The sequence below is a fragment of the Oncorhynchus kisutch genome, linkage group LG7, assembly GCF_002021735.2.
Source record: "Oncorhynchus kisutch isolate 150728-3 linkage group LG7, Okis_V2, whole genome shotgun sequence".
NCBI lineage: Eukaryota > Metazoa > Chordata > Actinopteri > Salmoniformes > Salmonidae > Oncorhynchus > Oncorhynchus kisutch.
In genome coordinates, this window is record NC_034180.2 from 10,099,617 (window position 1) to 10,121,759 (window position 22,143).

Genomic DNA, 22,143 nt, shown 5'->3' on the forward strand with positions numbered 1-22,143 from the left:
TAAAATGATAAACTTGGATTAGCTAACACAACGTGCCATTGGAACACAGGAGTGATGTCACGTTCGTCATAACGAGGAGACCAGCATGATTAGAATACATTCTTCTTTATTTACACGAAGGACACTAAACAAACTAACAAAACAACAAAACTAATGTGACGCTATATAAACCAAGTGCTGACAGGCAACTACACATAGACAATAACCCACAAAATACCCAAGGAATATGGCTACCTAAATATGGTCCCCAATGAGAGACAACGATAAACAGCTGCCTCTGATTAGGAACCAATCTAGGCAACCATAGACATATAAACACCTAGATATACAACAACCCCTAGACAAAACAAAAACTACACAAAGCACCCTCGTCACACCCTGACCTAACCAAAATAATAAAGAAGACAAAGATAACTAAGGTCAGGGCGTGTGATGGTTGCTGATAATGGGCCTCTGTACGCCTATGTAGATATTCCATACAAAAATCTGCCATTTCCAGCTACAATAGTCATTTACAACATTAACAATGTCTACACTGTATTTCTGATCAATTTGATGTTATTTTAATGAACCAATTTTTAAAAATTTTCTTTCAAAAACAAGGACATTTTCTACGTGACCCCAAACGTTTGAACAGTGGTATATATGCCAAATCACCAACCCCTCCTAACAATCTTTCAGTGGGAGACTGCCTGAGGCAATAGCCAGTGAGTAATAGATGTGCGCACAAACACACACACTGGTAACTACTGGTAAGCTCTGCCTTCATTGCTTAGTCCAGATGTCACAAATCTGCCCACGAATCTGCCTGTTGAGACAGCAGCCTACCAGATGTCCAGTCAGTGTCGTGAGATGGGGGTGTGGAAATGAGAAAAGGCAGGAATAAATGCTTTTGAAAGCTAAGCAAATCGGGGAAAAAATGTTGAATGAATCTCACTGCATCAAAGAACAACTGCGTTTGCAGCAAACTCAGAGAGAAATACTTGTGTTTGGTAAAAATAAAAAAATATGTAAAGGCTTGCTTGGAATGTTTGAGGGACAGTTCAGATTGCGAAACGTTGACAACGACTTTCCAAACCACACGTGAACATTCTAGAAGTTGGTTGTGGTCGTCATCAACATCTCACGAGAACTGATCGTCGGCCACATCATCGGGGTCACTGCAAAGGTTGGACTTGGCTACCGCCGGTTGGTTGCCATGGTTACCATTATTATCTCCGTTAACATTGGCATTGCCATGGCTGCTGGAGACGGCCTTTTTGAAGCTGTGGTGGCGATGGTTGGGAATGTTGGTCCTGGTGTTCACGCGGGAGAGGGTGCACATACTGCCCTGGTGACCGGATTGGTGGCGGGTGGTGTTGTTGCGCAGCTCCAGCTCGTCATAGCTGGATACCCGGACGAATGGGCACCAATAGAACACCCGCTTGAAGCCCGCCCGGAACCTTTATCCAAACCACAACCCAAACCAGACAGATATACAATGAATGCATGGTCAGATATTTCACATTTGAGGGGTGGCTAATGAATAAAGAAGGTACACTGGTAGTTCTCATCTGGTCTTATTTATCTAGCCAGTGGTTGCCTAGGTTGTGTTCAGTAGGCACAAAGAAGAAAACATTTTTAAACTGAAAATCTAAATGAGTTATGGGTAAGGCTTAACTTCATCGTATGTTTTAGTGCCTACTGAACAGCACTCAGGTGCTAGATCCTACCTGCTGTTGAGGCAGCAGTAGATGATGGGGTTGTACATGGTGGAGCTCATGGCCAGCCACAGCACTGACAGGTAGACCTGCTGGATGGACTTCCACCTTATCAGAGCCTTGTTGAGGCCCGTCGCGATGAAGTAGACGTGGTACGGCAGCCAGCAGAGGGTGAAAGTCACCACCACAATGATCATCATTTTCACCACCTGGAAGTTAGCAATGGGGATAGTAGGAGGATTGGAGGAATAGAGAGACAGGGAAGGAGGGGGAGACAGGGAGGTGGAGAAAGAGAGAGTAGAGAATAAGAAGAGAGAGAGAGAGAGAGAGAGAGAGAGGAAAAATAAAGTATATTGTCTTTATTCTGTGTAGCTTTGAGACTCGATCAAAAATCAACAGCTGGTCGGCAACCTCATGCCAGGTTTCACAGAGAGCCTGATTCTGAGATGGACAGAATGTGTGATGCTCAATATATTCTCACAAGCGTGGGCACCATGATTGATTCATCATCAGGTTGGCATTTTCATTCCGTCCTGGAAGCCACAGCAATTTAGGATATACTTTTTTCATCACGACAACCCCTTTCAAAAGAGCCATTCACACAACCACAAAATATAATTGCTTCATTTGCACATAAATGGTCAGGACAACCATTGGTGGTCCAAGGGTCCATACATTGGCGATGGTAGAGCCACAATAGAATTAGGTGCATTCTATAACCTGACAATCTAGAGCCATCACAAAGGAAGCAGCTCACTTCGAAGATCCTGTGAAATTCTTGAACTGATTGTATCAATTAAAATCCTCCGAGAGCATTACTAAACTTGAAATCAGATCTGCATTCGCAAAACGTTAGCACTTTGTTGCCTTGTATGGAGGAGTTCTGACAAATTTCATCTAATAGAATTTGACTTTTGTTTCTTTACACCGAATATCAAAGCTCAGACACGCCTGAACCATGCAAACTGCTCTTTGTCCATCTTGTCAGTGACGAAGATTTCTGTCCATGTACAGTTGAAGTCGGAAGTTTACATACACCTTAGCCAACTACATTTAAACACAGTTATTCACAATTCCTGACATTTAATCCTAGTAAAAATGCCCTGTTTTAGGTCCGTTAGGATCACCACTTTATTCTAAGAATGTGAAATGTCAGAATAATAGTGCACAGAGTGATTTATTTCAGCTTTTACTTCTTTTATCACATTCCCAATGGGTCAGAAGTTTACATACACTCAAATAGTATTTGGTAGCATTGCCTTTAAATTGTTTAACTTGGGTTAAAGGTTTCGGGTAGCCTTCCACAAGCTTCCCACAATAAGTTTGGTGAATTTTGGCACATCCCTCCTGACAGAGCTGGTGTAAGTGAGTCAGGTTTGTAGGCCTCGTTGCTCGCACACACTTTTTCAGTTCTGCCCACAAATTTTATATAGGATTGAGGTCAGGGCTTTGTGATGGCCACTCCAATACCTTGACTTGGTTGTCCTTTAGCCATTTGCCACAACTTTGGAAGTATGCTTGGGATCATTGTCCATTTGGAAGACCCATTTGCGACCAAGCTTTAACTGATGTCTTGAGAAGTTGCTTCAATATATCCACATCATTTTCCTTCCCTCATGATGCCACCTATTTTGTGAAGTGCACCAGTCCCTCCTGTAGCAAAGCACCCCTACAACATGATGCTGCCACCCTCGTGATTCACGGTTGGGATGGTGTTCGTCAGCTTGCAAGCCTCCCACTTTTTCCTCCAAACATAACGATGGTCATTATGGCCAAACAGTTCTATTTTTGCTTCATCAGACCAGAAGACATTTCTCTAAAATGTATGATCGATTTTGGAGCAGTGGCTTCTTCCTTGTTGAGCGGCTTTTCAGGTTATGTCGATATAGGACTTGTTTAACTGTGGCTATAGGTACTTTTGTACCAGTTTCCTTCAGCACCTTCAGAAGGTCCTTTGATGTTGTTCTGGGATTGATTTGCACTTTTCGCACCATAGTACGTTAATCTCTAGGAGACAGAACGTGTCTCCTTCCTGAGCGGAATGACGGCTGTGTGGTCCCATGGTGTTTATACTTGCAAACTATTGTTTGTACAGATGAACGTGGTACCTTCAGGCATTTGGAAATTGCTCCCAAGGATGAACCAGACTTGTGGAGGTCTACAATTTTTTGTTCTGAGATCTTGGCTGATTTCCTTTGATTTTCCCATGATGTCAAGCAAAGAGGCACTGAGTTTGAAGGTAGGCCTTGAAATACATCCACAGGTACACCTCCAATTGACTCAAATTATGTCAATTAGCCTATCAGAAGCTTCAAATGCCATGACATAATTATCAATAATTTTCCAAGCTGTTAAATCTTCTTAGGGCTGAGATCCCGTTAACGGGATCGATATGACAACAGCTAGTGAAAGTGCATGGCGCCAAATTCAAAACAACAGAAATCTCATAATTAAAATTCCTCAGACATACAGGTATCTTATACCATTTTAAAGGTAATCTTGTTGTTAATCCCACCACATTGTCCGATTTCAAATAGGCTATACAGCGAAAGCACCACTAACGATTATGTTAGGTCAGAGCAATATCACAGAAAAACACAGCCATTTTTCCAGCCAAAGAGTGGAGTCACAAAAATCAGAAATAGAGATAGAATTAATCACTAACCTTTGATGATCTTCATCAGATGACACTCATAGGACTTCATGTTACACATTACGTTTTGTTCGATAAAGTTCATAATTATATAAAAAAATCTCAGTATACATTGGCACCTTATGTTCAGTAGTTCCAAAAACATCTGGTGATTTTGCAGAGAGCCACATCAATTTACAGAAATACTCATTATAAATGTTGATGAAAATACAAGTGTTATCCATGGAAATATAGACAAACTTCTCCTTAATGCAACCGCTGTGTCAGATTTCAAAAAAGCTTTACGGAAAAAGCAAACCATGCAATAATCTGCGCTCAGAGAACCAACAAGCCAAAAAGATATCCGCCATATTGTGCAGTCAACAGAAGTCAGCAATAACATTATAAATATTCACTTACCTTTGATGATCTTCATCAGAATACACTCCCAGGAATCCCAGTTCCGCAATAAATGTTTGATTTGTTCGATAATGTTCATCATTTATGTCCAAATAGCTACTTATGTTAGCGCGCTTGGTAAACAAATCAAAACTCACAAAGCGCATTCACTAGTTGCAGACGAAATGTCAAAAGGTTCCGTTACAGTCCGTAGAAACATGTCAAACGATGTATAGAATCAATCTTTAGGATGTTTTTAACATAAACCTTCAATAATATTCCAACCAGAGAATTCTTTTGTCTTCAGAAAAGCAAATGGAACGGGAGCTACCTCTCATGTGAATGCGCGTGACCAGCTCATGACTGCTGGCAGACCTCTGACTCATTCCCCTCTCATTCGGCCCCACTTCACAGTAGAAGCCTCAAACAAGTTTTTCTAAAGACGGTTGACATCTATTGGAAGCCTTAGGAAGTGCAAGAGAACCAATATCACACTGTGTCTTCAATAGGGGCTGAATTGAAAATCAACCAACCTCAGATTTCCCACTTCCTGGTTGGATTTTGTCTCAGGTTTTTGCCTGCCATATGAGTTCTGTTATACTCACAGACATCATTCAAACAGTTTTAGAAAGGTCACAGTGTTTTCTATCCAAATATAGTAATAATATATATTTTTTATTTTACCTTTATTTTACTAGGTAAGTCAGTTAAAGAACACATTTTTATTTTCAATGACAGCCTAGGAACAGTGGGTTAACTGCCTGTTCAAGGGCAGAATGACAGACCTTGTCAGCTCGGGGATTTGAACTTGCAACCTTTCGGTTACTAGTCCAATGCTCTAACCACTAGGCTACCCTGCCGCTCCAATATGCATATATTAGCGCTAAAGCCACAGAGAAATAGTGATTGTGATCTCCAATGAATGGTTAGTCTGTCAGTCAAACAGTCTGAGAATCTCCCCAAAGCCTTTCACATAGATTCTATTCTGTCACTTTGCTCTTTAGATTTAACCTACATTCGCTAAACCTTTGAGATTCACCATTGAGCATGCCTTTAAAACCAGCACTAGACTTAATTGGGGTCTGGGAAACAGTAGTAGTTGAATGCAAAGCACTAACTGGTGGAAAAGTGTTTATATACCGATATGACATCCAACAGATATAGACATCCTAAAGACTTAAATTTAACTACAGTATGTCTCTGGGCTTGGTCATGTTTAACATATGATACACGAAAAATGCTAACATCAGGGATATTTACTTGCATTGGTTTTGGGCCAAGAATGCAAAATAAGTTAGCATTTGAAGATGGTGGCCATACAAACAAAACCAGGATTGCTCTTTTTACCTTGTACATAGGCTGCTTACAGGGTAAGGAAACTAATATGTCACTTTGTTGTTTGGCTGGACCATCCTTTTAACTCCCAAGTAGAAAATGAATACAAATACAGCAGTACTTCAGCCCCATAATGTCGGAATTGAATTACCCTTGATGTAGGAGCTCTGAAGTCAATCTCACTTTGGTGGAGAAGACTCACAGCTGGTATTAAGCCCTTCATCACAGACTAAGGATAGTCATACAGAGAACAACAACAACGGCATCTGACGATGAATGATTTTGTCGTGATTGCAGTCTGTTGGGGCACACACGAACACAACTCCATAAAAGGCAACAACAACAAAAAACATTTTACGACAGCTGCTTGGGTTAAACAAGTTAGGCTAAATGAATGAATTAGAAGGTGCTCTTTAGAGGGGTTCATAGTTCATGTTTTCATGTATGAAAACATTCCAATAGCACTCTTCGGATACGAAATCAGCATTTACATTCTTTAGCTTTTCTAAAGTGGTTTCACAGCTTTGACAACGGATCACATTGAAACGCGGGTCAAACTTTATTCATTAACTTCCAACATGAAAAGGATAATCAAGTGATCAATCAAGCTGTCAGTTACCTTGTTTATGAACAATAACAATTAGGATCTTATAATGAAGGATCAACTAGCTCTACCTGCATTTTCTTCTGGATGGTTAATAATGTGGCATAAAGCTTATGAAGCGGTGGCATCTCTTTGTATGTACGGTGTGTCTGGGACTCTGGGTCTAATGACGAGCAAACGGTATCTGGTAGAATTCTCTCCGGAGCTACATAAAGCAGGAGAAAGGGTATCCATGACGCATGACACAGCAGGTCAGCAGGTATTTGATGTGAGAGCACTGGTGGTCTGCCCGAAGCCGTCACAGCATGGGTAAATTGAGCTTGGTGGGAACAGATCGCTGACCTCATGAACAACTACTTTTAAACTAACCGCCGAGTAGGACCTGGCGGTTTGACAATGGGTGACATGCAGCCTAATGAACCTCTCTCAGCCCTCTTCTAGCTAAGGTTAAAAGGGTTTGGCAGGGACGTTAATGGCAAATCCAGCAACAGGCTTATGAAAATGATCCAGACATTTAGCAGGCGCTTTTATCCTAAATGACTTCTAGTCTGTATTTATGGCCCATTCAAACCCACTGAGTAATTGGAACGGTGTATAAGTGCGAGGTTAACTAACCCTCCATCCACTGCGTTGCTCAAACTAAATCAAATGAAATCAAGTTTATGTGAGATGCATTTCACACAAAAAAACATCAAGAACAACAACAACAAAAACTATAAAACAAACCAGTTCTGAAATAAGAGCAAGTAACAACACCAAACATGTGCTGGTGCCCAGATCAAATGTCAGGCAGGATCACAGGGGTACATCCCTGGTTGAAACTGTAAATTATTATGGTTTCATGGCCTCAGCCATCTGTCCAAAACAAAGAACTAGGTGTGCTGATCCCCCCGTAATCTGAGTGGAATCCTCATGAATAAAACAATAACAACCCTGAAATATAGACTGGGTTTCCTCACAGGGTGTCCTTGAATAATCCCATATCCCAATAATTCCCCTATCTAGTAGACGTGTCATATTGGCCACTGCCTTTCTATAATCTGTGCTCCTGTAATGTTAAACCCACATCTGGCCTAATAGATCTTAGTCATACGGGTTCAAATGACCTGAATCCTTATGGATAACTGTGGGGACCAGGGTCCGTATGTATAAAGCATTTCAGAATAGAAGTGCTGATTTATGACCAGTTTAGCTTTTTAGATCACAATGAATGAGGTAACATGGACAGGGGGAACCTGACCCTAGATCAGCACTCCAACTCTGAGACGTTTAAGACATACGGTGCCTGGACTCCAAGCAAAGATGAATGAAGAGATATACTGTGTCCAGTTAATAGACTGTGTCCAGTTAATATAATGCATTTTCATCTCTAAAGAGGAGAGGAATCTCTGTTGTTTCCCTGCATAACGTTGGATTACCTGATGGGTAGCCAAATCCAGTGGGATTGTGCCAGTTAAAGTGAATGGCTGAATCTACTGAATTCAATTAATGGTTGACTCGTTGGTTTACAAATGGAATACACATGCTTTACCAATTGACCTTATGTGTATAATGGAGTTGTACTTTTGCGTTACCTTCCTCTTGGCTGTGAGCTGGCTGTGGTAGTTGTCTGATGCTTCCCCTGGGATCTCTCCTCCCCACAGTGTCACCCCCACAATGGTGTAGGTGATACCCATCACCACTAGGGGCAGCACATACACCAGCACCGTCACAATGATATGATACCTGTATGCCAGAGAAGAATAGATAGCTGTAAGAGGAAGGAAAAGCAGAGCATTCCTGTGAATGTAATGGAAAACATGGTAATTTAGCAAATTATAGTTAATCTATTTCACATTCACATTCATTAGTCTAGTTTGCTCTCCTCCTTAACTAGTCTGCACTGGTTGTGACAGGAGAGCAGACACCTGATAAATAGATAGATCGAGATCAATCTATCTAACTAATCTCATTATCCTGTGTGTAGTAAATTCCCATACTCATACGGACTGACTTTCCAATTACCCAATCGCCACCCAGTTCTTCCTCCAGAAGCAGGACACTCACCACCTTAACTTAACTCACCTGTATGCAATCAATGTGGCAACCTTTGAACTTTGAGCAAACCTTCAGTTAATTCCAGTTTTTGTTGATACAAACAATTATTCAAGGATGTGTTTATTCAAAGTACACTGAACAAAAATTATATACTCAACATGCAACAATTTAAAAGATTTTACTGAGTTACAGATCATACAGGGAAATCATTCAATTTAAAAAAAATAATTAGGCCCTAATCTATGGATTGCACATGACTGGTAATACAGATATGCATCTGTTGGTGGCCACAGATACATGTATCTTTAAAAAACATTAGGGGCGTGGATCAGAAAACCAATCAATATCTGGTGTGACCACCATTTGCCTCATGCAGCGCGACACATGTCTTTCGCATAGAGTTGGTCAGGCTGTTGATTGTGACCTATGGAATGTTTTTCCGCTCCTCTTCAATGGCTTTGCGAAATTGCTAGATATTGGTGGGAACTGGGACACGCTCGTACATGTCAATCTAGAGCATCCCAAACGCTCAATGGGTGACATGTCTGGTGAGTATGCAGGCCATGGAAGAACTGGGAAATGTTCAGCTTCCAGGAATTGTTTACAGATCCTGCTGAATCATGAGGTGATGGCAGCGGATGAATGGCTCGACAATGGGCCTCAGGATCTCGTCTTGGTATCTCTGTGCATTGAAATTGCGAAATTGTGTTTTGTTCGTAGCTTATGCCTGCCCATACTATAACCCAACCGCCACCATGGGGCACTCTGTTCACAACATTGACATCAGCAAACTGCTCCCCCACACGATGCCATACACTCTGTCTTCCATCTGCAGTTGAAACCGGATTCATGCGCGAAGAGAACACTTCTCCAGCGTGCCAGTGGCCATCGAAGGTGAGCATTTGCCCACTGAAGTCGGTTAGGACGCCACAGTCAGGTCAAGACCCTGGTGAGGATGACGAGCACGCAGATGAGCTTCCCTGAGACGGTTTCTGACAGTTTATGCAGAACTTCTTCCGTTTCATTAGCTGTCCATGTGGCCGGTCTCAGATGATCCCACAGGTGAAGAAGACGGATGTGCAGGTCCTGGGCTGGCGTGGTTGCACATGGTCTGCGGTTCTGAGGCCGGTTGGATGTACTGCCAAATTCTCTAAAACGACGTTGGGCATACATACTGCCAAATTCTCTAAAATTATGTTGGGAGGTGGCTTATGGTAGAGAAATTAACATTTAATTATCTGGCAACAGCTCTGGTGGACATTCCTGCAGTCAGCATGCCAATTATCGACTCTCTCAAAACTTGACACATCTGTGGCATTGTGCTGTGTGACAAAACTGCACATTTTAGAGTGGCATTTTATTGTCCTCAGCACAAGGTGCACCTGTGTAATGATCATGCTATTTAATCAGCTTATTGAAATGCCACGCCTGTCAGGTGGATGGATTATCTTGGCAAAGTAGAAGTTGTGACAAACAGGGATGGTGCCGGAGCCTGCCGGATGGGATGGCGGCCAAATTATCGGCTCTTAACCAACCATGCTATTTTGTTTGTTTTTTCGCGTTGTTCGTAACTTGTTTTGTACATAATGTTGCTGCTACCATCTCATATGACCGAAAAGAGCTTCTGCACATCAGAACTGCGATTACTCACCTCAGATTAGATTTACAGTTTTTCTTCAATGAGTCAGATGGGAGGGATATACTACACACACCCAACCAGGCCCAAATCCCCGTCAATCGCTGGAGAAGGAAACTGAGATTTCGCGGACAAAGATCAGGGTGCCTTGTGAGGATCAGGTGACGAGTGGCTAATCTTCCCTTGCCTTCCGTCTTGCTAGCTAACATTCAATCGCTGGAAAAACAATGGGACGAACTGAAAGCACGTAAATCCTACCAACGGGACATTAAAACTATAATATCTTATGTTTCACTGAGGCGTGGCTGAACGATGACATTAAGAACATACAGCTGGCGGGTTATACACTCTATTGGCAGGATAGAACAGCAGCCTCTGGTAAGACACGGGGCGGGGGCCTATGCATATATGTAAACAACAGCTGGCGCACGATATCTAAGGATGTCTAGGTTTTGCTTGCCTGAGTTCGTGTGGTCTACAGCTTATCATGAGATACTCTATCTACCTAGAGAGTTTTCATCTGTATTTTTCGTAGCCGTCTACATACCACCACAGACCAATGCTGGCACTAAAACCACACTCAGTGAGCTGTATACCGCTATAAGCAAACAAGAAAACGATCATCCAGAGGCGGCGCTTGACCAGGGACTTTAATGCAAGGAAACTTAAATCAGTTTTACCTCATTTCGATCAGAATGTTAAATGTGCAACCAGAGGGAAAACATTTTTAGACCACATTTACTCCACACACCGAGACGCGTACAAAGCTCTCCCTCACACTTCATTTGGAAAATCTGACCATAAATCTATCCTCCTGCTTACAAGCAAAAATTGAAGCAGGAATCACCAGTGACTCGCGTTTATACAAATGTGGTCAGATGAAGCAGATGCTAAACTACAGGACTGTTTTGGAATATGTTCCAGGATTATTCCACATTGAGGAGTACACGATATCAGTCACTGGCTTTATCAATAAGTGCATGGAGGACGTAGTTCCCACAGTGACCGAACATACATACCCCAACCAGAAGCTATGAATTGCAGGTTAAGGGCTTGTAAGTAAGCGTTTCCCTGTTGTATTTGATGTGACAAATTCTTATTTCTTATTGATTCTTATTTTTTTATATAAATAAGCGTTTTGTGCATATGGAACATTTCTGGGAACTTTTATTTCAGCTCATGAAACATTGGACAAACAGTTTACATGTTGCGTTTATATTTTTGCTCAGTAAAGGTTTGTGCTCCTTTATAGTTGTCACGACTTCTGCCGAAGTTGGTCCCTTTCCTTGTTCGGGCGGTGTTCGACGTCACCGGTTTTCTAGTCACCACCGATCCACGTTTCATTTTCCATTTGTTTTGTCTGCATTGTACACACCTGGTTTCCATTCCATAATTATTGTTCCCTATTTATTTTTTTATTTTGTGAGTGTTTGTTCATATTACGTTGTCTCGTATATGTGAACTGGTATTTTGTCACCTTCTTCGAATTTGTTATGAGTAAAGTTACTGTATTTACTCATCTCTGTGTCCTGCGCCTGACTCCGCCTTACCTGCATCACCTAGACTCTTAACAATAGCGTAGCTTTGATTTGAGCCCATTTTATGTGTTTTTCTATGTGCCATTATTCATAGTATTATTTGTAGGTTTGTTTTGTGTAGATATTGATTATGTTACTTAGATCATTTTTCATATTGTAGTTACTATTGAGTTTTGAGTATATTTGGATGTATTTGCGTTTGACTAGTGCCTGCATAATTGGCCACGTTAATTGCCTTACAATGCTGTTCCTGGAGAGCTAGTTGTAACTAACCTGATTCATTTTATCAACCAGCTAATTATTCAAATCAGATGCGCTAGATTAGGTTTAGAGCGAAAATCTACGGGACGGTAGCTCTCCAGGAATTAGGGAAAGAGCCCTGCCTTACATTGATATGTAAGGTGATTCTATTGTTGATTCCTAGAGAGAAGCATACTTATCCTAGCAACATTCTTTAATCTATTAATAAACGGGGAATTAGCCCTTTTGAAGTGTATCTCCAACTCCCAGTGTTCTATTTGATACACCACCACGGTAGCCCACACCCAAACCACCAGCAGCAAGGTGAACACCTTATACGTTTCATTACCAATCAACCCAAAACTGTTTTCAGATCAGTGAAGATGAACAAGAGGAGGTGAGTCAAGGTAGCCACTTTAGACTATTGAGATGCACCCGGAGTGTCTCACTCACATGAAGGAGTCATCCGAGGGCCGGGGCCAGGCCACGTAGCATATGGTCCGGCGGGGAAGGATACGGATGGTGGAGTTGAAGCAGAGGGGGAAGGCCAGCACCACGGCCAGCGCCCAGATACACACAATCACCACCTTGGTAGCTGTGGCTGACAGCCGTGGTTTCAGCGGGTGGATGATGGCCATGTACCTGCAGGGATGTCAAATCAAATGAAATCAATCTTTATTTAATAGCACATTTCAGACATGAATGTGACGCAATGTGCTTCACAGGAAAAAAAACATAAATAAAAAAACAATAAGTAGAAACAGAAATATTTACTACACAAACAAACATAAGAGTATAAAAAACTAAAGAACAACAATTAAAACTGAAAGTCTAAAAAATCACTTTTTTTTTATTTTTACCTTTAACCTTTATTTTTACCTTTACCTCTAGGCAAGTCAGTCAAAGAACAAATTCTTATTTTCAATGACAGCCTAGGGACAGTGGGTTAACTGCCTGTTCAGGAGCAGAATGACAGATTTGTAACTTGTCAGCTCAGGGGTTTGAACTTGCAACATTCCGGTTGCTTGTCCAATGCTCTTACCACTAGGCTACCCTGCCGCCCTTAAGGAAAAGCAAAACTAAAAAAGGTGTGTTGTAAGATATATTTTAAATATGTCCACAGTTTCGGCTCCTCTCAGGTTGTCTGGCAGACATTTCCAGAGGCTGGGGTAGTAGTAACTAAAGGCTGCCTCTCCATGCCTCTTGGTCCTAGGCTTTGGGATAGTTAAAAGGCCAGCGCCAGAGGACCTGAGGGACCTCCTGGGTACATAACTCAAAAGCATGTCTGACATGTATTGTGGTGCACAATTGTGGATTGATTTAAAAACCAATCGACTCTTAAAATGTATTCTTAAACGCACAGATAGCCAGCGCAGAGACTTTAAAACATGTGTAATGTGTGCTCTTTGTCTGGCCATGTTGCTGCAGTCTGTATGTTTCGCAGTTGGCCAAAGGCTTTCTTGGGTAGACCAGACAGGAGAGCATTATAATAGTAAAGCCTGCTGTAATAAAAGCATGGATGAGTCTCTCTGTATCAGCCTGAGATAGAAATGGCCGCAACTTGGTAATGTTCCTCAGGTGGTAAAAGCTATTTTGGTCATATTCCTAATGTGTGATTCAAAATTGAGTTCAGAATCTAAAATGACACCTATGTTTTTTAGCTAGTGTTTTATCTTATTTGACAGTGAATTAAAATATTAATATTAAAATATTAATTAAATATATATAGATTCTGTGTGCATTGGCTCCAATTATAAGTACCTCGGTCTTGTCTTGATTTAGCTGAAGGAAGTTGTGAGCCTTCCAAGTATTTAAATCACTAATACAGTCTAATAATTTATCTGTGGAGCTAAAAATGCTCTGGTGACACAGAAATGTAAAGCTGTGTATTGTTTGTGTAGTTGTGAAAATCAATGTTGTGCGTTCTGATAACAGTACTGAACCCAAAATCGAACCTTGTGAACCTTGTGGAACGCCACATAGGATATGACATTTGACTCTCGACTAGGTCCTAAACCAATTTAGAACTAGAGGGAAGAGACCAACCCACCTCTGCAGTCTGTCCAAAAGGACAACATCATGCAGCACTTAAATCAAAGTGTACATGGAAAGAGAGCTGTTCAGCATCTGTGTTGGCTCTAAGATCATTTAACACTTTAACTTAGGCTGTCCCTGTGCTTTAGCGGGCAAGACAACAATATTGGATTTTTTTCAAAAATAATGAAGCTGTTTAAAAAAAAATAATCTGGAAGGTTGGAGATTGGCCAAAAATTGCTAAGAGCTGGAGAATCTAGAGAATCTAGATTACATTTCTTCAGAAGGGGTTTCACCATGGCAGTAGTTAGTGGAGTGGGGAAAGTGCCTGTGAAATAGGGAGTGATTAACCATATAAAATAACTCCATAGTGCCTTTGCGTGGTAAGCTAGGGCACATACCATCACACTTCTCATCAGGTCTTGCTTGACTGATACCCAGCCTAATGTTTATTATCTTATCTCTGAAATATGCCACAAACTCATCACATTTAGATGTGGAGGAAAGTTCATATAGGTTTATGGGGGTAGGATTTATCCGGCCATCAATGGTCGAGAATAGCACTAGCACTATTGAATTATTCTGATTATTAGTGATAAAGTTAGAGAAATAAGCCTGTGTAGCGTTTCTAATTGCCTTGTTATATAGGCCAAGTTTCTCTCTCAGAATATCATAATAGACCTGCAACTTTGACTTTCTCCACTTCCGCTCTGCGTTTCTGCAATTTATCTTTAGTCTATTTGTTTCCTCACTCATCCAAGGAGCTCTCCATTTGGATGTGGCCTTTTTCAACCTTACTGGAGCTATGGCATCAACGGTAGCCCTTAATTTGCTATTAAGGTAATCGACTAAATCATCACAAGAGGAAGGCAGAATAGGTGTATTGTGTATTGTATTATAGTGTATTGTTCATTCACTTAATAAAATCTGTAGCAACTTCAGAGCTAAGATAGCGTTTCTTAAAAATGCATTCAGTGTAACCTAGAGTTTGGCCGCAGTTAAGGGTGGGCCCAGTCACATGTTGGATAAAGTTCATAGGGCTCAAAAGATTAATCAATTCAATGGCCTTGTTTCTTTGACAACATGAATATTAAAATCGCCCAACACAATGATTTGTATCATAGTTCTCAAGAACAACAAATCAAATCAAATCATCAAATCAAATCAAATTGTATTTGTCACATACACATGGTTAGCAGATGTTAATGCGAGTGTAGCGAAATGCTTGTGCTTCTAGTTCCGACAATGCAGTAATAATCCAACAAGTAATCTAACTAACAATTCAAAAAAAAAACTACTGTCTTATACACAGTGTAAGGGGATAAAGAATATGTACATAAAGATATATGAATGAGTGATGGTACAGAGCAGCTTAGGCAAGATACAGTAGATGGTATCGAGTACAGTATATACATATGAGATGAGTATGTAAACAAAGTGGCATAGTTAAAGTGGCTAGTGATACATGTATTACATAAGGATGCAGTAGATGATATAGAGTACAGTATATACGTATACATATGAGATTAATAATGTAGGGTATGTAAACATTATATTAGGTAGCATTGTTTAAAGTGGCTAGTGATATATTTTACATCATTTCCCATCAATTCCCATTATTAAAGTGGCTGGAGTTGAGTCAGTGTGTTGGCAGCAGCCACTCAATGTTAGTGTCACGGTTCATGAATCCACTGCCTCCCTCTCTCTTTCTCTCTCTTTCTCTCTCTCTCTCTCTCTCTCTCTCTCTCTCTCTCTCTCTCTCTCTCTCTCTCTCTCTCTCTCTCTCTCTCCCGTGTTTGTGTGGGCGTGGTTCCCAATCTCGGCCTGATTGTCTGTGCCAGCTGGAATCACTTATCTTCCCTTTATATGTTCTGTAACCAGTGTTTCTTGTTGTCAGATCGTTGTTACTTCTCTGAGGTTGTGTCGTGTGTCCGTGCTCATCTCTCACCGCCCTTGTGTGGATTATCTGCTGTGCTCCCTCCTACCCATCCGGACACACTCCCCTGGATTTCTCAGCACGCTATCATCGGAAGATGCGCCCTAGTCCCTGGGTCGGATTCCGTCTGAGTACAGTCTGTCTGTCCTGTTGCTGCTGTAAACTGTATTCATTAAACCATCGTTGCTTGCATCTTGCATCCGCCTCTGTATTGTCACAGAACGATCTGACCAGACCATGGATGCAGCGAGTTCAACGAGTCTGACCGAATTCATTTCCCGCAGTATCACGAGAATGGATCAACAAGAGGAGAACATCTCCAGCACAGGTCGGGCAGTACAAGCCCTTGCGACGCAGGTATCCCAGCTGACCCAACAATAACAACATCTGAGGGGTCTCGATGCGCCACCTACACCGGCAGTTCAACCCGCCCCGCCAGAGCCGGATTCCCAGCTAGAGCCACGGCTACCGACACCAGAGGGTTAATCAGGTGATCCTGACTATTGCAGAGCTTTTCTTACGAGATGTTCCATGCAATTCTCGTTGCAGCCACGGACCTTCAACCGTGAGCAGTCTAAGGTAGCATTCGTACTCACACTGCTATCAGGCAAAGCGGCTCTTTGGGGAACGGCAGTGTGGGCGAACCAGGACCCATGCTGCACCTCTTTCCAGACACTCTCCGAGGAGATGAGAAGGGTCTTCGATCGGGCCATGGTGGGTAGGGAGGCGGCCAGACTACTCGCTGACCTTCGCCAAGGAGACCGTTCAGTATCGGAATACTCCATCCAATTCCGCACTCTGGCCGCAGAGTGTCAGTGGAACGAGGAGGCGCAGTGGGACATGTTCCTGCATGGGCTGGAGGACCGGATCCAGAAGGAGATTTATGTTCTGTACCTTCCCAGGAATTTAAATGGACTAGTGGAACTAGCCTTGAGGGTCGACGCTCGTCTGAGTCGTATTGGCCGCCGAGCATGCCCTAACAGACCGTATAACGACACGGAGGGCTGGCATGCCAGCGGCGGGAACACGGCCAGTTCAGCCTCCGCTCACGAGCCCATGCAGCTGGGGAGAGCTCGCCTCTCCCGGGAAGAGAGGGAGAGGCGGAGATCCCAAGGACTCTGTCTCTACTGTGGTAGAGCGGGCCACTTTATCCACTCCTGCCCGGTAAAAGATCAGGCCCGGTAGTAAGCATGAGGCTACTATCGGGTGGTGTCACCACAGAGAAGACCTCATCATCTACTCTCCTCCCGGTAAGACTAAGATGGGCCACCCACACGCACGACACCCAAGCCTTACTGGACTCAGGAGCAGAGGGTAATTTCATGGACTTCAAGCTCGCTCACAAACTCCAGATTCCTATCACCTCACTCTCGCACAAGATATCCGTCAACGCTCTCAATGGTCAAGAACTCCCCAACATTTCTCACACCACTGAACCTATCACACTCATAACTTCTGGCAATCACACTGAGACACTATCATTTCTACTCATGGACTCACCCCTTGCACCATTAGTTCTCGGCCACCCTTGGCTCACCCAACACAACCCCAGAGTTGACTGGGGTCATAACTCTATATCCATGTGGAGTAACAAGTGCCTTGAGTCCTGTTTGGTGTCTGCTTGTTCGTCTGTGTCTGATTCTGTGTTTCTAGAGGAGGCAGTGGATTTGTCTAACGTGCCCGTTGAATACCTCGATCTGAAGGGGGTGTTCAGTAAGTCCCGTGCTGCTTCTCTTCCTCCGCATCGTCCCTATGACTGTGCAATAGAATTATTGCCAGGTGAGTCTCCGCCTAAAGGCAAGTTATATTCACTCTCTGTTCCTGAGAGGGAGGCTATGGAGAGATACATCTCTGATTCTCTGGCATCTGGATTCATTCGTCCTTCCTCTTCTCCAGCGGGGGCGGGGTTCTTCTTTGTGGGGAAGAAGGACGGTTCTCTGCGTCCTTGCATTGATTACCGTGGGTTGAATAACATCACAGTGAAGAATACCTATCCCTTACCGTTGATGTTCTCAGCCTTTGAAAGGTTACAGGGAGCATCCGTGTTCACTAAGTTGGATTTACGGAATGCATATCATTTGGTTCGCATAAGGGGGGGGACGAATGGAAGACCGCGTTTAACACCCCCAGAGGGCACTTCGAATATTTGGTCATGCCTTTTGGGCTATCCAACTCCCCAGCGGTTTTCCAGGCACTCGTCAATGACGTGCTGAGAGATATGATTGATCAGTTCATATATGTTTACCTGGATGACATACTGATTTTTTCTTCTTCTCTCCAGGAACACGTTCAGCACGTCAGACGAGTGCTTCAGAGGTTGTTGGAGAATGGACTTTTTGTCAAGGCGGAGAAATGCATTTTTCATGCACAATCCGTTCCATTCCTAGGTTACATCGTCTCGACTGAAGGTATTTGCATGGATCCTGACAAGGTTAAGGCTGTGGTGGATTGGCCAAGCCCAGATTCCCGTAAGGCCCTACAGAGGTTTCTGGGATTCGCCAATTTCTACCGGCGTTTCGTTCGCAACTTTAGCCAAATAGTTGCTCCTCTTACCGCCTTAACCTCCCCCAGAGTGACGTTCAGGTGGTCCGATACAGCCGAGGCTGCATTCGCCAAACTCAAGAGCCGCTTTGTTTCGGCTCCCATCCTCATAGCTCCCGATCCCTCTCGTCAGTTCGTGGTGGAGGTGGACGCTTCAGAGGTGGGGGTAGGTGCGGTACTTTCCCAACGTTCCTCTTCTGACGACAAGATGCACCCTTGCGCGTTCCTTTCCCATCGGTTATCACCTGCGGAACGCAACTACGACATTGGCAACAGAGAGTTGTTGGCAGTGAAGTTAGCACTGGAGGAGTGGCGCCATTGGTTAGAGGGTTCGGGGGTACCTTTTATAGTTTGGACCGATCACAAAAATTTTGAATATATCAGAACCGCCAAGCGACTCAACTCCAGGCAGGCGCGGTGGGCACTCTTTTTCGGACGTTTTGACTTCTCTCTCTCGTATCGCCCAGGTTCCAAGAATGTCAAACCCGATTCCCTTTCTCGCATTTTTGACCATTCCGAACGCCCATCCACTCCCGAGTGCATCCTACCCGGGACCCTAGTGGTCTCCACACTCACATGGGAGGTTGAATCGAGGGTCAAAACGGCCTTAGAAGGGGTAACGCCTCCGCCCGGTTGCCCGCCTAATCGGTTGTTTGTGCCGGAGGGGTGTCAGTCCGATGTTATTCGGTGGGGGCATTGCTCCAACGTAGCGTGTCATCCAGGAGTCAGCCGCACTAGCTTTTTGGTTAAGCAACGCTTTTGGTGGCCACTGATGGCTCGTGACATTCACAGTTTTGTCTTGGCTTGCTCGGTTTGTGCCACTGGGAAGACTTCTAATCGACCCCCAGATGGGTTACTCCAACCGCTGTCGGTCCCTTCGAGACCCTGGTCCCACATCGCGCTAGATTTTGTTACCGCCCTCCCGCCCTCCCAGGGCAAGACGGTTGTTTTGACCGTGGTGGACCGGTTCTCGAAGGCGGCTCATTTTATTCCCTTGCCTAAATTACCATCTGCCAAGGAGACAGCGGTAACTGTCGTGGATCACGTCTTTCGCTTACATGGCCTGCCGATGGACGTAGTTTCTGACAGGGGGCCCCAATTTGTGTCCAAGTTTTGGCAAGAGTTTTGTAGGTTACTGGGAGCGAGTGTCAGCCTGTCTTCAGGGTTTCATCCCCAGAGCAACGGTCAAACGGAGAGGGCCAACCAAGATTTGGAGAGAGTGTTGCAATGTTTGGTTTCTAAGAATCCCTCTTCCTGGAGTCAACAACTCTCTATGGTTGAGTACGCTCACAATTCATTGCCAGTGGCAGCCACGGGTCTCTCTCCGTTTGAGTGTAGTTTAGGTTACCAGCCACCTATCTTTCCCAGTACGGAGTCCGAGGTCACTGTTCCCTCCGCTCACGCTTTCATCCAGAGGTGCCGTCACGCATGGAGCAGAGCCCGTGAGACTCTTCTCCGGGTGGGGGCGCGCACCAAGGCTAAGGCCGATCGCCACCGGTCGAAGCCTCCGGTATACGTCGTTGGCCAAAGAGTGTGGCTTTCTACTAAGAACATTCCACTCCGATCCGTTTCGAACAAGCTTGCCCCCAAATTTATCGGCCCGTTCAAAGTCACCAGGATCATTAGTCCGGTGGCGGTCCGGCTCAAGCTTCCTCCGGCGTATAGGAGAATTCATCCTACCTTTCATGTGTCTAAAATAAAACCTGTGTTTCAGGCACGCATTAACCCGCCGGTCCCGGTTCCCCCGCCGCCACAACTTGTTGATGGGGAACCCACCTTTTCTGTCAATCGTATTTTGGACTCTAGAAGGAGGGGACGCGGATTCCAGTACCTGGTGGACTGGGAGGGTTACGGCCCGGAGGAGAGAAGTTGGGTACCTGCTAGGGACATTCTGGATCACTCCCTTATCGATGATTTCAATCGACAGGTAAATTCGCCTGGGAACGCCAAGAGGCGTTCCTAGGGGGGGGGGGGGGGGGTATTGTCACGGTTCATGAATCCACTGCCTCCCTCTCTCTTTCTCTCTCTCTCTCTCTCTCTCTCTCTCTCTCTCTCTCTCTCCCGTGTTTGTGTGGGCGTGGTTCCCAATCTCGGCCTGATTGTCTGTGCCAGCTGGAATCACTTATCTTCCCTTTATATGTTCTGTAACCCGTGTTTCTTGTTGTCAGATCGTTGTTACTTCTCTGAGGTTGTGTCGTGTGTCCGTGCTCATCTCTCACCGCCCTTGTGTGGATTATCTGCTGTGCTCCCTCCTACCCATCCGGACACACTCCCCTGGATTTCTCAGCACGCTATCATCGGAAGATGCGCCCTAGTCCCTGGGTCGGATTCCGTCTGAGTACAGTCTGTCTGTCCTGTTGCTGCTGTAAACTGTATTCATTAAACCATTGTTGCTTGCCTCTGTATTGTCACAGTTAGTGGTGGCTGTTTAACATTCTGATGGCCTTGAGATAGAATCTGTTTTTCAGTCTCTCGGTCCCAGCTTTGATGCACCTGTACTGACCTCGCCTTCTGGATGATAGCGGGGTGAACAGGCAGTGGCTCGGGTGGTTGTTGTCCTTGATGATCTTTATGGCCTTCCTGTAACATCGGGTGGTGTAGGTGTCCTGGAGGGCAGGTAGTTTGCCCCCGGTGATGCGTTGTGCAGACCTCACTACCCTCTGGAGAGCCTTACGGTTGTGGGCGGAGCAGTTGCCGTACCAGGCGGTGATACAGCCCGCCAGGATGCTCTCGATTGTGCATCTGTAGAAGTTTGTGAGTGCTTTTGGTGACAAGCCGAATTTCTTCAGCCTCCTGAGGTTGAAGAGGCGCTGCTGCGCCTCCTTCACGATGCTGTCTGTGTGAGTGGACCAATTCAGTTTGTCTGTGATGTGTATGCCGAGGAACTTAAAACTTACTACACTCTCCACTACTGTTCCATCGATGTGGATAGGGGGGTGTTCCCTCTGCTGTTTCCTGAAGTCCACAATCATCTCCTTAGTTTTGTTGACGTTGAGTGTGAGGTTATTTTCCTGACACCACACTCCGAGGGCCCTCACCTCCTCCCTGTAGGCCGTCTCGTCGTTGTTGGTAATCAAGCCTACCACTGTTGTGTCGTCCGCAAACTTGATGATTGAGTTGGAGGCGTGCATGGCCACGCAGTCGTGGGTGAACAGGGAGTACAGGAGAGGGCTCAGAACGCACCCTTGTGGGGCCCCAGTGTTGAGGATCAGCGGGGTGGAGATGTTGTTGCCTACCCTCACCACCTGGGGGCGGCCCGTCAGGAAGTCCAGTACCCAGTTGCACAGGGCGGGGTCGAGACCCAGGGTCTCGAGCTTGATGACGAGCTTGGAGGGTACTCTGGTGTTGAATGCCGAGCTGTAGTCGATGAACAGCATTCTCACATAGGTATTCCTCTTGTCCAGATGGGTTAGGGCAGTGTGCAGTGTGGTTGAGATTGCATCGTCTGTGGACCTATTTGGGCGGTAAGCAAATTGGAGTGGGTCTAGGGTGTCAGGTAGGGTGGAGGTGA

At 44.4% G+C, this 22,143-nt stretch overlaps 1 protein-coding gene across 1 annotated transcript in view; it reads right to left on the minus strand.

The window, feature by feature from the left end:
* Positions 1 to 580: 580 nt before the first annotated feature.
* The window catches only part of LOC109894779 (neuromedin-K receptor-like), a 30,710-nt gene continuing 9,147 nt past the window's right edge, over positions 581 to 22,143 (minus strand). The window contains exons 2-5 of the mRNA XM_020488463.2: positions 12,575 to 12,763; positions 8,245 to 8,395; positions 1,713 to 1,909; positions 581 to 1,442 (exon numbers count right to left, since the gene is read on the minus strand). Coding sequence (XP_020344052.1) covers positions 1,124 to 1,442; positions 1,713 to 1,909; positions 8,245 to 8,395; positions 12,575 to 12,763 — 856 coding nt within the window. The 3' untranslated portion in view covers positions 581 to 1,123. The remainder of the gene's footprint in view (positions 1,443 to 1,712; positions 1,910 to 8,244; positions 8,396 to 12,574; positions 12,764 to 22,143) is intronic.